Below are 17,447 nucleotides of genomic sequence, written 5' to 3'. Positions count from 1 at the left end.
TCTTTCCACTAAGGCGGACTTCTGGAAGAGTAGAACCTTGTATAAACATGAACATCGCAAACTCAAGCAAAAGGTAGGAAAGCAAGCAACCCCTAGAGGGAGCCTCTTGCCTGAGGAGGTTTCCAGGCTCCTCATAAACTGAGAATCTGTCTTGAAAGGCTGGAATCAGAGCCTCAGCTCTCACACAACCTGATTCCTGCTGCTCTTGCCCTTGAACTTCCAACCTGCCCCCATCCCACCCCTGGGTTTGTTGAAAAAGATTCTAAATCATCTCTCACAGTGATTCCATACAAAGCATGAAACCGTGGTGTGGGGGGTGGGTGGGTGGGCGGGGTGTTGAAATTTCCAAGTTCAAAGGCAGGATCTTTAAGGAGCAACAGAATTTTGTTTTGATTCCCTCCGCCTTTCCCCCAAGGGTCAGCAGCATGTATTCCTCCAACTGCCCACACACCAGGTGACCAGGAGCCGTATCCAAGTCTTTTTCAGTTTCTCTTATCCCTCCACTGGAGCTGAGCAATGGAGGGGGCCCAGGCTTCCCTGGGGACTTGAGTGGACACTTGACCCCTTCTGTATGACTTCACAGAGCCTAGCCTAGAGCGTCTCAAAGTTGCACGGTCTCTCTGTGTGTGGCTCATACTTTCATTGTGGCCTGGGATAATGGCTGGACTTGTGCACTAACTTCTGCTAGGCTGCAGATCCATGGAAGGTTTCAAATGGTCTGTATGTATAGCACCAGGAGGTCCTGACCCAGGGGGTGACTCTGTGAACAAATTTCTAGAGTGGAAGCACATCTCTCCTATGCAAGAATTTAGGAACTAGGCTGGGCAGTGGTGGTACACATCTTGAATCTCAGCACTCGGGAGGCAGAGGCAAGTGGATCTCTGTGAGTTTGAGGCCAGCCTGGTCAACAAGAGCTAGTTCCAGGACAGCCTCCAAAGACACAGAGAAACCCTGTCTCAAAACAAACAAAAAAACAAACAAAAAAAATTAGGAACCAGAATGAAATTCTGAGCCCACAGGAGCCATGTGACTTGAAAAGTCTCTTCTGCTATAACATGTCCTGGTGAAGAAGTCCAGGACCAAAGACTTCAGACTGAGAAGTGTTTGTAGCTCCTTCTCAATCTGATGAGCCAGAGCTCAGTAATGACATCAGCAAGCATGACCTACCTGCACCTGGCTTGTAGGCAGAGTATGCCTGGCAGAGGCTGGTATTAAAACCAGTTTGGAGTTTCTGGGCACCTACAGGAGAGGGAAATATGGAGTAAAGACCATCTTAGATGACCTTCTACTTAAGCAAGATTGGAGTTTTGTTGTTGTTTGTGGGCTTTGTTCTTTTTCCTTTTTTCTTGTTTTTTTGAGACAAGGACTCATGTAGCTCAGGGGAGGCCTCAAACTCTCCATGTAGCCAAGGATAATCTTGAACTTCTATACTTCTGCCTCCTCCTCCCGAGTGTTAGGATTACAGGCATGTACCAGCATGCCTACTTTATGTGGCACTTTAATCTCAGGCTTCACATGTTAGGCAAACATTCTACCTCTACTTAGATGTGTCTTTTTATTTATTTTATTTGGGCATGTGGGTATACGCATATGTGTATCGTGTATATGTGTGTATACATCTGTATCCTCCCACAGAAGACAGAGGTTATGAAGCATCCTTCTGCAAAGGGTGGTTCATTATAAAAGTTGGTCTAATTAGCCAGGCTTGGTGGTGAGTGAATTTGATCCCAGCTCTGAGGGGCAGAGGCAGGCTGCTCTTAGAGTTCAAGGCCAGCCTGGTCTACAGAGTGAGTTCCAGATCAGTCAGGGCTGCACAGAGAAACCCTGTCTTGAAAAATCAATAAATAGATAGATGGATGGATGAATGGATGGATGGATGGATGGGGGAGGGAGGAAGGAAGGGAGTTGACCTATTGAAGGCAACCACTGGAGGAAAGAGTTGAACAATAGAATCCCACAGCTCAAAGCCAACTCCTGTGACTCTGTCACAAGCTCTTTGTCTCCATTTCTTCATCTGAAAGGGAGGAGTGATACAACTTCCAGAGTATGTTCTAGAGATTGAAATGAGTTAGAATGCACAAGGGCAACCTCTAACACGGTCAGGATGGTGTAAGCATCGACTGTTACGAACCTAGCTTCTGAGTTGCTCGTTCCCTCTGCAATCCTGAAGACTTTGTGACTGTCAAAATCAGCATTGACAAGACTTCCTACCTTCCTTCAAACTGGGAGAGAAAGGAAGGGAGACACACACATTGCCATTGACAACTGTATGTCTGTGTTTCTCAGATCTTCCATAAAGCCTCCACTAAGGGATGCTGATCTCTAGGCAGTCCCAGGGGAGTGTGGACACACTCTTCAGGTGCCCTCCCATTGCTCCCAGACCCAGAGAGCAGAGACAGAATACACACCTACCACTTGGCATAGAAGATGCTCCACACCTCTTATAGAGAACCCTAAAGGCTGGGTGTGGCAGCAGAAACGAGCGCTTTCAGCACTTCGGAGGTAGAGGCCAGAAAATCAGGAGTTCAAGGCCAGCTTTGACCACATAGCAAATTTGAGGCCAATTTGCCTCAAAAAGAGAAGGGGGGGGGAGAGAGAGAGAGAGGGGAAGAGAGAAATAAAGAAAAAGAAACCAAACAAGCTAGGCAATTGTGGCATACGCCTTTGATCCCAGTGCTCAGGTGGCAGAGGCAGGTGGATCTCTGTGAGTTCGAAGCCAGCCTGGTCTACAAAGCAAGTCCAGGACAGGTTCCAGAGAAATCTGTCTTGAAAAACAAAAAAAAAAAAAAAAAAAAAAACAAAAACAAAACAAAACAAACAAAAACAAGAAAGGAAGAAAAAAAAAGAAACCAAACAAAAATCTCCTAGAAAAAAAAAAAAGCCACCCATTTCTTCGAATTATGCCCAACTCCCTTTCCAGGACACACACAAACGCTTTCTTCTCTTCTCCTGATTTTGTGGAAGATGCAGAAAGACACAGTGTTTCTATGCCATTCTCAGCCTTTAGTTAAGGAGCCCCTGGTGCCACCTTAGTTTCTAGAGAGGCTGTGGGGGTTGTAGCTATCTTAAGCTGTCTGGAAATGGTTCAGCATCCCCACGGCAGTTCCTGGAAACAGGAAGGAATTAGCAGAAAGTAAGTCACTGGGGCTCAACAGAACCTCAGAATGGTGGGTAGCTTACAAAGGGATGAGGGTGCTCTGGGGAAGAAGTAGGCAAATGGTGAGACATATGTGGAAAATCGGGGCGAGGAAGAACAGCCTGCTCACTCCAAAATAAGGCAAATCCTTACTAGGGATGAAGTGATGGGTGGTGGAAGGGTGCCAGGGAAAATCCACCTGAAGAGCACTTCTATCTAAAGCCCAAAAGTAAAAGGCTGTTTATTCCTAGCAGGCTGAACCTGCGTCACCAGGAATCTGGACCCTGGGCTAACATGGGTAATATGTATGTGCTTATAATTGTGTGTGTGTTTGTATGTGTGTGTGTGTGTGTGTGTGTGTGTGTGTGTGTGTGTGTGTTACATCTGAGGCTGTTCTTGAAGACCCGATCCTTCTGCTTCTATTTCCCAAACACTTGCCAGCTCATATGATTCCATTTCTAAAGCCTTATTGGCATATTGGTACAATGATGATAGTATTCCCTTCTGTCATCAACACAGAGACCAAGTTAGACTAGTGCCCGTCCATGATTGTCACACTCTGTGGTCTAAAGGAATTATGAATGTGTGTGTGTGTTATGCATTCATGTAAGATGTGTGTGTGTGTGTGTGTGTGTGTGTGTGTGTGTGTATGTGTGTGAATGTAGCACGTGTGTGCAGTGTGTGTGCCCCTGTGTGTATGTACACACCTGTGTGTGCAGAGGCTAAAAAAGACATCAGGTGTCCTCGATTGCTCTTCATCTTAACCTTTGAGACAGACTCTCTCACTAAACCTGGAGCTAGAATGTTGGCCAGCAAGTCCCAGTGACCCCACCTCCATCCCTGACCTTACAGGGCTGAGCATATAAGGTGTATGTGACCATGTCAGGCTTTTTATGTGGGTTCTGGGATCCAAACTAGAGTTTTTATGCTTATGCAACAAGGCTCTTATCCATCATGAAGTTTCTCCAGCCACATGAAATTGTTTGAAGTCCGTACAATCCATCCTTCACACTCCAATTTCCAGCTCTCACAACAGTACCAAGGAAGAAAACCCTCAAGAACTATGGAAGGACATGTGGAGAACCAGTGTATAAAGACAGCTGCAATCTTATGGCTGGAAAGGCAGCTTATGTTTGACTTTAAGATTCAATGTTTAATTAAAAAAAAGCATAAAAGCAATGTCTATCTCTTTTTATCTAAGTGACTTTTCCACAATTATTTTTGCAACACTTGAGTGTACAGACAGAAGGGATGTGGCCCACGGTATATGCCAAGGTTTGTCTAAAAATATTGTACACCTGTTCTGTGTTCTGCACACTGGTCACATTTTGTCAGTGAAGTAAGTACTCATAATGCCTGGGGGAATGTTTTTTTTCCTTCCAAGTCCTCAATGTTTTTCCTTCTGTAAAGCAAACCTCCTTCTCTTTTCTACCTGCATAAAATATAGCTAAAGCCATTATCCACCTGGCATAGCCATCACTGGAGCCATTTGTAACCACTCCTATCCTTAGCCCAGTATTGTTTAAATAGGGACAGCTACCATAATATTTTATTTTCACGATAGCATAGACACTTTGATTTAGCAAACATATTTGGCTGCTCCACCAAGGCACATAGTCTAGTGTCCTGGTTTTAAATCATCTTACCAACGAAAGAGGTTTGAACATTGGTTTCCCGAAGTGTCTCAAAACTAGAAACACAGACTCTGTGGCATTGATTACTAAAGTAGGAACAGAATAGCACTTAGGGTTTCACTGTAAAGTTCTCAATTCTCTGCAAATGGTTGACTATACCATAAGTTGTTAAGGAGACAGGCATGGTGGCCTCGTGCCTACATAATCCCAGCATTTGGGAGGTAGGTGTAGGTGAAGGCTCACCAGAAGTTCAAAGCCAACCCAGTCCACATAGTGAGCTCCAGGTCAGTCAGGGCTATGAAGTGACACCTGTCTTTGACCCCCAAACCAAACCAGCCAACCAACAAGCAAACAAGAGAGGTTTGCATTTGGTTTTCTGATTTCAAAGGGCAGCAAACACAGCTAAACTTAAGGACTTCGTGGCTTCTAAAAACATGCAAGCTTTTAAGTACACATGTTCTATTAGTTCACTGACAGCTCTGTCTGTCTGTCCAGTCTCTTGGCATCTCAGGCTGGCCTGCAACTCAGTATGTAGCCTTTGAATTCAAGATCCTCCAGCTTCAGTGGCCTAGGTTCTGGAGTGCTGAATTACAAGGGCATGTCATCTGCAATCGATTCAGTGACTTTTCTTTTCTTTACAATAGTGTATCATGTAATACAAAATGACCTTAACCTTGCTAGGTAGCCAAGGATGATCTTGAACTCCTGATCCTACCACCACCTCTCCAAAGTGCTTGGATTGCTGGTATGCACCAGCACTCCTACTAGATTTTTCATTGACAGCTCTTCATGGTAAAGTGATGAGTTCCCACACCCCCAACTATACTGGAGTCACTGTGTGCCCTTTTGTACAGCCACATGTGCTAAGTAAGTCGATGTGATTAAACAAAGAATTAGAAAAAATAATAAATAAAAATAAAAAAGAATTAGATCTATAACTTCAAGTAGCTTCTAGACATGAGCTGCTTTCTGATTGTTTTCTTTGAAAGTTTAACCATGAGATCATCTTACAGTTCCGACATCGAGTTCTTCTAAAATATAAAGTCTTCTGCACCCAAGAAGGAGTGTGATTGAGCCCAGACTATGCTACATAGCCAGATCCCAAATCTCAGCTGGTGAGATGGCTTAACAAGTAAAATAATGATATGTTTTTGATCCGTGGAGCCACATAAAGGTAGAAGCGGAGATCTGATTCCACTACACACACACACACACACACACACACACACACCACACTAAAAAATCAAGAGCTAAACAAGGAGACAGGCATCTCTGATGGGATGGGAGATGGATAGTTGGTTAGAAGCTCACAGAACAGCCAACAGGGACTGCCACAGCAAGCACACTCAGCAAAGCAACAGAAATTGAGGGAGACTCTGCCCCCAAAACAAAGTAGAGGACCTGCATGATGGCCCAGTAGGTAAAAGCACCTGGTGGTCTGAATCTTCTTCGGACCCACATGATAGAGAGAAATGACTCTTGTAAGTTGCCCTCCAACTGCCCCGTGATTACCTAAACACATTAATTTTTAAATTAAGTATATAAAATATTGGGAAATGACTAGGAGAAGCTTTTTGCTTACAGGTCAAATCCCATCAGTAGCAAAATTGGTGGTCAAACCTAACCCACCCCCAAGAAAGCAGTGTAAGAGTCCAATCAAATGCTAACTAACCCTAAAATTTATATAATATGAATCTTCATGTAACAGGATTTAATCCACCTGTTTTCAAAGTGGGCTTTTCTGGTGTGTGTGTGTGTGTGTGTGTGTGTGTGTGTGTGTGTGTGTGTATACACTCAAGCATGACCCTACATGTAAACATGTTCAGAACTAATATCAACACTAGAGGATATAGAAGAAGTTTATTCATTATCATTCATGCTTCTAAAATGTAGCCAGTTTCCATTTTAATTAAAATGTTCTTGAAGGATTTTTCCCCCAAAACAAAATGAGAACTTTTTGTTTCCTTATGCTTCAAAAGCCAAAGATTATTTATCACATTCACACACACACACACACACACACACACACACACACACACACACACACAAAATCATGTCTTACAAAGGTCTTTGCCTTCAGGAAGGCTTGCCCATAGTAATAGTAATTTACAAACAGATCACAGGTGCTACAAAGGTATTACTGAAGATTGCTTTAGGACGTTACTCTGCCTTTCCTTAGAGTACTTATCAAAAAGCACAACTAAGGAATGAGAATAGCCTCAGAGGTCAGAGAGTTATAGTTAGAAGTAGCGCCAAACTAAATCTACAGCCTTTAGCACAGAGAAATCACAGTGCTTCTCCAACGAGAGAAGTGAGGCTGGCAAGATGGAGCAGTGGCTGAGAGTCTAGTCTGCTCTTGCAGTACTGTGAAATACTCTGTCTTTTGCAGTGTCACCATGGCCTCTGAGCATGGAGTTATTGTCTGAATGTAGTACCCCCCAAAGTCCATGTTAAAAGTCTTGTCCCTCAGCGTGACCCAATTGGGAGCTTCTGTGGACCTTTAAGAGGTGGCATTCAGTGGGTTGGTGGTGGTGCATACTTTTAGTCCCAGTACTCAGGAGGCAAAGACAGGCAGATCTCTATGAATTCAAGGTCCTCCTGGTCTACAAATTGAGTTCCAGGACAACAAAGGCTACACAGAGAAACCCTGTCTCAAAAAAAAAAAAAACCAACCAAACAAAAAAAAGGTGGCATTCATTAGGAGATCCTGGAGCTGGACCCCAAAAGGGGCTCATTGGACTTGATCCATCATCTTTCTTCTGATCTCCTGATCTTCCCCGGTTCCCTCCTCTCAAATGCTGGGATTACAGGCATGTGCCATCATGCCCAGTTAAACCATTTCCAGGTTAATAGCCCCAATAATGAAAAACTGATGGACACAAGGTCAAACACCTTCCACTAGACCCTTCACAGAAACACTTTGTAAGAACTTTTACAAGTCATGTGTCTGGTATATAAAAAATCAGCTTATTTCTCTTGACTTCCAAATCACAATAGAAACTAATCTGAGGGAACACAGATTAGTGTTTAAGGGCACGAACCCTGCCACAACCACCTGAGTATGAATCCCAAGGATGTCACTTACTGGCCAAGCAATCCTAAACTAAGCTTTTTTGAGCCTCGGTCTCTTCCCTACTCCTACCCCACATTGTTTGTAAACTAGGTAAAAACTGTGCCTGGCACTCAGAGAATGCTATACAAGTATTTAACTGGATCATTCAGGTTTTTGAAAACTGCCTTCAACAGACACAAGTGCATGGCTTTTTTGTCTCCATGCACAGATATCGATTCCAAAAGAGGAAAAGATTTTCCAAGTACACCACAGAAACTAAAGAAATCTGATCTCAGGTGACCTCCCAGCACACTGAACAATGTCATGGCTCTTACTCAGCAGTGACAATTTCATGTAGCCTTCTAATGAGGTCGTTTTCTTCATCTCTTACACTGAAAAAACCTAACTCAGCCAAGGGCAGAGAGAAAGCCTTCTTCATCTGTGGGTTTTGCAGCCAGGGATTTACCACGTCCAAGTAGAAAATGCTTGAAAACTTTTGCCTTTATTCAGTATGTATACTTTAGTCATTGTCCCTAAACAATATATCATAACAGATATTTATGTAGTATTTGCATTATAGTAGGTATTATAAATAATCTAGGGGCATATGCAAGAATCATACACTCTATATTAGGGCTTTAAGCATTTCCAGATTTTGGAATCTGGTGAGAATCTGGAGCCAATCCCTCCAGGGATGCCAAGAAACAACTGTATCATTTATATTCCATGCTTTTTTTTTTATTATTTGTTTTTACAAGACAGTTTCTCTGTGTAGCACTGGTTGTCCTGGAGCTGGCTCTGTAGACCAGGCTGGTCTTTGAGATTTACCTGCCTGTCTCCTGAGTCCTTAGATTAAAGATGTGCTCCACCACACCTGGCTCTCGGTGACTTATTGTTAAATAATGTAAGCCCTGAAAGTTACATTAAACCTCTCAGTTAAGATGGAGGTACCTAAGCATCTCTGCGAATAAAATTAATACCAATCTACATTTAGAAAAACATCTTCAACTTCAGGGTAACTTTAGCTTTCCCTTCAAAAAGGAAATTCACTTATCACAATAAATGAATATTGCTGTGATCTGTCAGGAAGTGTTTTGACTGCAGGTCTGCACTTTATGTGGTGGTTCACACCTGTAATCCCAGCTCTTGGGAGATAGAGGCAGGAGATCAGGGGTTCAAGATGATCATCAGCTATACAATGAATTGGAGGTCAGCCCGGGCTATGTAAGACCTTCCTTCAGAGAATAAGATTTCTGAGAAGAGGAAGCACAGGCAGTAGGATACACTAAACCCTGGAGCTATCATTTCCTCCTTCCTCACTTGAATGCAACCTGGAAAGCTTGTCACACACCAGGGCTGGGCGTTCAGTGGCTGCAACAGGATCTATAGTTACTGGAGCCAAGAAGATGGGGCAGATTTATGGAAATAACTTCTCAAACTGTAAACCAAAATAGTCTTCACACAGAAGCTCTAGGACTGATGACACAGTGAGAAGAACGATCTGGGATTAAGGTTTTCTAAATGTGCCAGACATAAGTTCCTTTAAGACAATTTGCATTCCTAATGAGGAAAAAAATGCATGAAAACAGGGCCTTTGTTCATTCTCTTAAAAAAGGAAAAAAAAAAAAAAACTACTCAGATCTAAGCTCAAGTTTTCCTAAAACCAATCAAGATAAAAATTTGAGTTAATCTTCCTCAAATATAGATTAATAAGAAGGTTCCAAGATGACTTTTCCCTAAGAGCTGAACCATTTGTGTCAATATCTACAAATCTTTTGACTATGTTTTCAGGCTGCCTTACTCTGATGTTTTGAAAAGTTGTGTTAGCTCTAGCTTTTTTCTTCCAAGTTAAAGCTACGGATAACTTCACTGAAGTTTCTGTCAACTGGTGTTTAAAACCTTTACTGTTGCTGTTCAAACTGTGATTCCCCAAAGCCAGGAATTGGCAGCCTGGTCACTGTGAGGCTCCACTCGCTACTCCAATATTTCTTCATAGCCTCATTCCATCCACCATGGGACAAAGGCCTCACCATGGAGCACAAGGAGCAGTTTAGTTCTGTTATTTCAGTGCTTGTTGCCTTAAAACTTTTATTGCTCTAGACAGCTTGGGTGACAAAAGGCTTTTGTAGGCTTGTGTCTAAAACCCTCATTTCACTGGTAACCCAGACAGCACTGGTGCCTTATTATAAAAGCAGGCCTGTTCTTCCCAGTTCAAGACAATTTTCTCACCAATATTCTACCAACATGTTATCAGCAAACATTTAAACAGTGAAATGATCCATCTTAAAGGTTTTGTGTAAGACAGGGCCTATGTAACTCCAGCTGGCCTGGAACTCCGAGTTCTGGGTCCGCTTCAAGGGCTGGGATTAAAGGCATTTGCCACCACAACCTGCCATCTTAAAGATGCTTTGTTTGATTCATCAGCCAAAAAAGATGAAACATACTACAAAAAATTCAAGATTGTACAACTTCAGGCATTAATAAATAACTAATTTGTAAAATCCCTCTAACTAGATTGGATGCAATCTGAAAAACAAAAAAAAATTCAAAAAACAGTATGTAAACATTTTACTGGGAAAAGAAACTAACATTTAGCAGCTTTTCCAACTGTGGATGGTTTTAATCCTAATTTCTCTCTAGCCACAGACAATGGCTAAAGATCGAGGGATTAGTAAACACACAGAAACCTTTTAAGAACAGGTCAGATGCTTTCTCTAGCATTTTGAGTTCCCTCTCCGTATACACTTCATATAAATGCTGTCAGATCATGACTTCATCTCATCACCTCTCTCCTGGATGAAACAGTTTGAGGAAGGTTGTTACAAAACAGAGGCCGATCATTGGTTAGTCTGTGCTAATTTGAATAGTTTTTTTTTTTTTTTTTTTTTTTTTAATAGAAAGGGTGGCCCATGTCTTTAGTCCCAGCACTTGGGAGGCAGAGGCAGGAGATCTCTGATCTACAAGAGTGAGTTCCAGGACAGGCTCCAAAGCTACAGAGAAACCCTGTCTTGAAAACACCAAAATAAATAAATAAATAAATAAATGTCTCATGTAGTCCAGCGTAGCCTTAAACTATGCATCCAAGGATGACCTAGAACTTTTGAACCTCCCACCTCTACCCTGAATGCTGGGACAAGAGGCATGCATGTACCACTTATATTTATAGGGTGCAAACCCATGGCTTCTTACACACTAGGCAAACACTCTACCTAACTTGTTTGACCAAATCAGAGCCCCAGCCTTCCACTATTCCTGAGACTCTACCTAACTCCAGCCACAGACTTCTAGCAAAGGCTTAAAACAAAAACACGAGAGGCATTTTTAATTTTAAAGAATTTTAATACAAACTTAATATAAACTATTTCAGTCCCTCTTAACATGTAAGACACTGACTCAAAATACTTTTATACCGTTTTTTTTCAAGTATTGCACAATATAGGTACAAAATTAATATTTACGATTACATTTTCTTCCATAATATATAGCAAAAATCTTTAAACCTTTAACAGAAAATACATTTTTTTGAAAAAGCAAATATTCGTACATTTTAATTCCACCACTAAAGGAATATCCTGTACACAATTTCAGAATAGTTGATGTCTTTAAGATGGATATTTTACAATTTCAGTAAAAAAAATACAACATGAAGCTGCTGTCACAGATCACTGTAGTAAAAAGATAGAAATGCAATACCATGTCGTAGAAACAATATATATATCCTCTGATATTTTACAAACTTTGTACTAAATTAAATTATACAATTAGAAAAGACCAATAAACCCACTTATTAGTGCCAATTTTTTATAAAAAAAAAAAAAATCAGCCATGTCCTTGCTATATCTTAAATACTGTAAGAGGCCATATCTGAGAGTATACTTTAAAATATACAGTCAGTATAAAATAACTTTGTGCTTGGTTGGCAAATGAAAAATGATGCATGTTTTTATTTTGTAACCAAGCTTGAATGTATCCTTACTATAAGCTTTAAAAAAAAAAATCTCAAGGAGGCAAAAAAAAAAAAAAAATTCCCCCTTGGGCCGATGCATTTTAACTTGTACGATACATGTTCTCTTTTGTTTTTTGTTTTTAGTTAGCCATAACAGGCTGGAATTGCTGGTTAGAATACTGCATGTTATTTAAGCTAAAATTCAAGCCATCTACGAAAGACTTCTCGTTGAGGCCTCCGTAGGCCGCAAACACATCAAAGGCATTACTGTACTGGAGAGGATTGAGGTTAAGGGGGCTGTCACCTGGGAACATTCCATTGGTACTACTACCTTGACCCTGCATATTAGGAAAAATAAACTCCTTGGCATTGGGAGAAAGAGCAGAGGTTTGCTGCTGCTGCTGCTGCTGCTGCTGCTGTGGAGGTGGTGGAGGCGGCGGCTGGGATGGCGGCTGCTGCTGCTGTGGCTGCTGTGGCTGCTGCTGGCTGCCCAGGCCCAGCCCATACAGAGAGTGCATGGAGGAAGAGATGGCTTTCTGCTTCAGGAGGTCGTTCACATTCAGGCCGAGGTTGATTGGAGAAGTACGCGCTACCTTGCTGCTACGCCCGCTATTCTTCATTTTGGTAGAGCCAAACTTGGTGGCAGCAAAAGTGGCAGTGGTAAAGGTTAAAGGCTGAGTGGACCGGGGCATGAAGGTAGGGCTGACAGCAGCAGAGTGACCGAAGGGAGGTGATGGGGAGCTGGACACTGAGGAGGCCGGGTCACTTATGGGCATGAAAACCTGGGCCTCTGGGTTAAAGCTGTTTTTGATCTCCTTGTCCAACTCGCATCCATTCTCATTATTGTCATCCACATAGAGCACCTTCACTGGTCCTTTTTCACCAATTTGGTAGGAAACCTCAAACGGGTCGATCCAAACGCTAAGATCCTGTGGCAGATTGCCTCGAACATCATCAATGTCCAAACCACTCTCTTTGGATGCTTGTTCAATCACTGGGTCCACTTTCTCCCCGACATGTATGCATCTAAACCCTGATCCTTTGTATGGCTTTTCAGGGTACCAGTGCCCTTCATACTTCTTCTTAAGAAGTCTTTCAAGCTCTTCACCAAAAATGTTGACACGTCTCCTGGGAAGCTTATTGTACAAGTATGAAATAATAAAATTTAGTGCTACTTGGATTTCAAGCTGCATAGCTGCGCTACCACAAAAGTTAGGTTTCTTTCAACTCCTCCACCAGAAAAATAAAATTTTTAAAAAATCAGTTTGTGGCAGAGAAACAAATTCTCATTCAAAGTGCTGGTATTAGTAGATTATCCTTCAACCTTCCGTGGTCTTCTTCCTTTAAGAAAACAAAATGAAAGCAAACACGTCCAAATAAGATCCATAGAGTAGCTCCAAAGCTTTTTACCCAAAGTAATTTTACTTTTGAAAATGTTTACTAGGCTAGAAAGCCTGGAAAATACCACTACAAAATAAAAGAACAGACAAAAAAAAATCACTAAAGTTCAAGACAGATTTACAGTAAAACAGCATTTTAAGCTATTTACATACAGTTTCCTAGCACCTTCAGAATGTCTTTCTTTACCCCACTGTCAACAGTGTTTACTAGGAGCTGTGCACTGCGCTCACCCACCCACATACACACTCTACTTTTAGAAGTTGGTCATTAGTTTTCTTGCTATTCACCATTTTAGAAGTGACTCTTGCATCTCAGTTCATTTTGGAAGTATCACATTTAAATCTGTTCTATGTTAAATACTTGGGAATGTTACAAAAGTTACAAAATTATTTTTAACCTTCAAAGTACAAAATGCTAAAATTAAATGTATTAAATGAACCTTGGTAAATGATAGAAACCAAATTATCCCTTTTAGTTTTAACGATGCCAAGGGCACTCACAAAAACTTCTCAGAGCCTTTTTCTTTTTGTTGTTTACTGTCCCTCCACCCCACCCCCCCAATTCTGAAATTTTCTCTCAGATGCAAGTACAGGAAAAACAAGCAGCTTAAAACTGTTATTGATTACTCCGCTTAAAGTGCAGGGTTTCTCAGTTTTATTCTAATTTTTAAGAAAACCACCTCTTTCCCTCACCGGATAAAACGAACAGCCTCTAGAGAGGCTTGTACGATAAGGTCGACCTTTAAACGTTTGCTGGATCAGCACTGGGTGGGGATAAGAAAAGATCAAGGGCAAACAGAGGTATTTCCAAGGGAGAGCTAGTTGTACACCGAGGTTGATCAGAAAGGGCATTTAAAACAATCAAGCTGGTGTTAATCCGTCTGTTCCATTTTCCATATTCTTGGTGACAAAGGGCAAAGAACCTTTCGTGTTGCCCCCAAAACTACACTTTCCAAACCGAAAGCCAAGCGCCGGCAGGGAGAGCAGATTCAGCTGGATTACTTAAAGGTGCAGCCGAGCCCAGCCTGGCTGGGTGGAAGGTAGTTTTTAAAGCAACGCCTTAAGACAGGATTGTGAAGAATTACATAAACAGCCAGTTGGGTCTCATTAGATTTCTGCTCACAGCGCCGGGAGCCCGAGCGCTAAGGCAGCAGAAACAGCCAGAAGAGGTGGAGGAGGAGGAAGACTACTAGCCTTGCTCGGGGAGGAGGAGCTCGGCCGGGGAAATGGAGAGCAGGCTCTCCGGCCGCCCCGGGGACGCGGCCCCCGGCACCGGCAGGTCGCGGCGCGGGCCGCCCTGCCCTCCCCTCCCCTCCCCTCCCCCGCCGTAACCTGACCCTGCCGTCCCCCCCTCCGCTCCCCGCTCGAGGCTCCGGGACCCGGCCAGCATCCCGGAGCACCGGTCCGGCCCGATCCCAGTACTCCGGCACCCCTCCCCTCCCCGCCGGGGCGCCGCTCCCCACCCCCGTGTTTCCCCCTCCCGGCCGGCCGCCCGCCGGCCGCCGAGCCGGGGCCGGTCCCGGAGCCACTCATTCCCTCGGTCCCCGCGGTCGTCCCTCGGCCACCCGGGCTCGCAGGGCGCTGCAGCCCCTCCTCGGGCCCCTAGCCACCGCCCCACCGTACTTACAGGCTGCTCGGGGCTGCGGCCGCCGCCGAGCCGCGGCTGGGCGGGGGAGAAGGGGGGCGGGGGGCGCGGGTGGGTCGGAGCGGCGAGGCGGCCGGGTGCAAGACGTCCACCGCCGGATGCGCGACGGACGCTTCGGGCGGGCCCGGGAGCTCGCTGCTCTGGCTCTGGGGTGGAGGGGACGACAGGCTCAGACGAGCGCGCTCGCTTCTCCACACAGCCCGGCGGCCCGGCCCTGCGTCCCCGTACTGCGCCCTCTGCGCGCCGGGCCAGAGCTTCGCTCCTTCTGCTGCGGCGCGCGCCCCGCCTCTCGTTTTATAGCCTCCTCCCCGCCCCCAGTCTCCGCGGGGGTGCGCGCCGCTCGCGTCACAGTCCCGCCCTCCCCACCCCTCACCCCGGGGCCGCGCCGACTCCGCCCCTGCCCTGCCCCCCGACGCCATTGGCCAAGTCCCGCCTGCCCACGTCCCGACGGCCGCCGACGGATGACCACACCCCCTTTGCTCCGCTACGACCAATGAGCCGGCCATCTCGAGGGGCTGGGGGCGGGGTCAATGGAGACCTTGGAACGGGATTGGAGGAGGGCTGTAGGGGTGGGGCGGCTGGGCGACGGGCCTGAGGGGGAGGGGAGGGGAGCGGAGCAGGTGGCGGCGCAGCGGGGCCGGACCACGAGGACGGGCCGGGGCTGGAGGAGGGAGGGCAGCGAACACGGAAAAGGCTGCTTCCGAGTCAGCCTGTGGCCGAGAAAAACCCCACTCTTAGGCGTGCTGTCCTGCGGGTCTCCAGCCCACTCTCGGGTGGCCCGGACTCGTGCGCCCGATTCATGGAGAATTAATCCCCGCAAGGCCTAGGCCAACGGCCACCCCGAGAGTGACAACTGCAGAACCTGGGGGCGGGGAAGGAAGGCCCCCTCGCTGCACCTCCCGCCCAGGTGGCAGTTTAACTGCCTCTGCAGCCCCCCCCGGGCAGGCCTCCCCGGGTCACCTAGCAGCAGCTTGGACTTGGGGGTGGCTTGAGACCGTAAGAAAAAAATCGTCTCATATCAAACGTCCCAGCTAGCGACACGATGCCCAACAGCCCGTGTGACTGCGTGTGCGCCTTCGCGTGCATTTTGAGGGCTCTCGCCCAGGCGCACAAAATAAACTCTGTGCCTTGCTGGGGAGCCTTGCGCGAGTTTTCTGAACTGTGTGCGGGTGTCTAGGGAGTGGGGACGCAAGCAAGGGACTCCAGGGGCACGGGCAGGCGCCGTTTCCACAACCTGCAGCCCAGAAAACCGAGTTACCTCGGGAGTAGAACGGGGCGTTCCCCTCGGCTAAAAATAATTACTCACAGGTAGCAACGATGCCTGATTGGTCGCGCCGGACGTTAGAGGCCAGACGATTGGCTGTCTGGTATCCAGGAGACGGACGTCAAACTAGGACTGGGTGAAGAGGAGAGAAAGTCGTGGGGGAGCCTAGGAGAGGAGTGGGGAGAAAGCGAAGCGGTGAATGAAACGCCCAAGGCCTGGCCTTCCCCTTCCCTGTCGGGCACTCGGGGCATGATACTTCCTGGAAAAAGAAAAGAAAAACCGATCCCGGTGTTGCTGCCTTGCCCTTAACACTGCAGGGCGGGCATTTCTAAACCTCTGTCTAGAGGTTAAACCGCAACTGTGCCGACCATCTGTACCACCCAGGGCATAAACCCGCGTCTACGCGGCTTGCCAAGAGACTTCTCTTTTCTTGGATGCAAAAGTCTGGATGTAGTCTTTTTTTTTTTTTTTTTTTTTTTTTTTTTTGCACTAGGACCTGCTTGCGTGGGTGTCCACCTTCTCTTTTAGAAGGAACAGCTTTGAGAAAAGATATTTCTAAAGTCTGAAAGCGTGTGAGAAGGGGAGGGTTTATGGAATGGGCAAAGGGGTGGGGTAGGGACCTGTCAGATGACCCATTTCTTGTTTATTGCACAGGTACCTAAAACTTGGGCAGCGTTTTAAGAACATAGTTTTACTCAGAAACGCTTTCAGTTCTGTTTTATATTTAGTGTTTGGGCTTTCCAGTTGAAAACAGTATGAGATTAGATTTTGAAATCATGGCAAGCATTTAAAATTAAAGCGTCCTGCAGCAAAATATTTTTAATACAATTTTTTGTCCATTGTTTTCCTCAGTTGTGTGTCTTTGCTTTTCTAAAGTAAACGTTAATTTGTCACAGAAATCGGGCGTTTTAAATTCTATAGTTAGCTGGGCACAGAAATTGCAAGAATCTAGGTAAAATATTTTGGGACTCGATTACCAAGAGAAACACTTTCTTTCATGTGCCCTAGAAGCATAATTTATTACCATTAGGCAAATAGTGTTACTGTACCAAACGTTCAGAATTACAGACACATGTGCTGGGCCATGTGTCTTGATTTGTAATTTGGAAAATACATCACTATAATTAGGGAGCATATTAGGCTTGGCTGAGATTGAAATGTCTAACTAAAAATAGATGAATCATAACTTTTAAGCTTATCTACACTTTTCAAGAATTCTCTAGAGGAAAAAAAAACTGTTCTCTCTTTACCCCCCTTTTTCTTCCCCCTCCCTTGTTGCACGAAAAAATAAATGACCCAGAGACTGACATTGGGGTTCAAACTTCAAGCTGAAGATCAGAAAAGCAAAGCAGCAGGTACAGCTCTTACTG

The 17,447-nt window shown here is 45.0% G+C and overlaps 1 protein-coding gene across 1 annotated transcript; it reads right to left on the bottom strand.

Annotated features, from left to right (window-relative positions):
* Positions 1–11,140: 11,140 nt before the first annotated feature.
* Positions 11,141–15,087, bottom strand: Tob1 (transducer of ERBB2, 1). The gene is made up of 2 exons (XM_027424329.2): positions 14,796–15,087; positions 11,141–13,109 (listed from the first exon to the last, which is right to left on the bottom strand). The coding sequence occupies exon 2, from the start codon at positions 12,959–12,961 to the stop codon at positions 11,909–11,911; it is 1,053 nt and encodes a 350-aa protein (XP_027280130.1). The 5' UTR covers positions 12,962–13,109; positions 14,796–15,087; the 3' UTR covers positions 11,141–11,908.
* Positions 15,088–17,447: the final 2,360 nt, after the last annotated feature.

Source organism: Cricetulus griseus, chromosome 7 (assembly GCF_003668045.3).
Source record: "Cricetulus griseus strain 17A/GY chromosome 7, alternate assembly CriGri-PICRH-1.0, whole genome shotgun sequence".
Taxonomy (NCBI): domain Eukaryota; kingdom Metazoa; phylum Chordata; class Mammalia; order Rodentia; family Cricetidae; genus Cricetulus; species Cricetulus griseus.
Note: the sequence above shows the minus strand (reverse complement) of the source record. Positions and strands in the feature narration are given on the sequence as shown.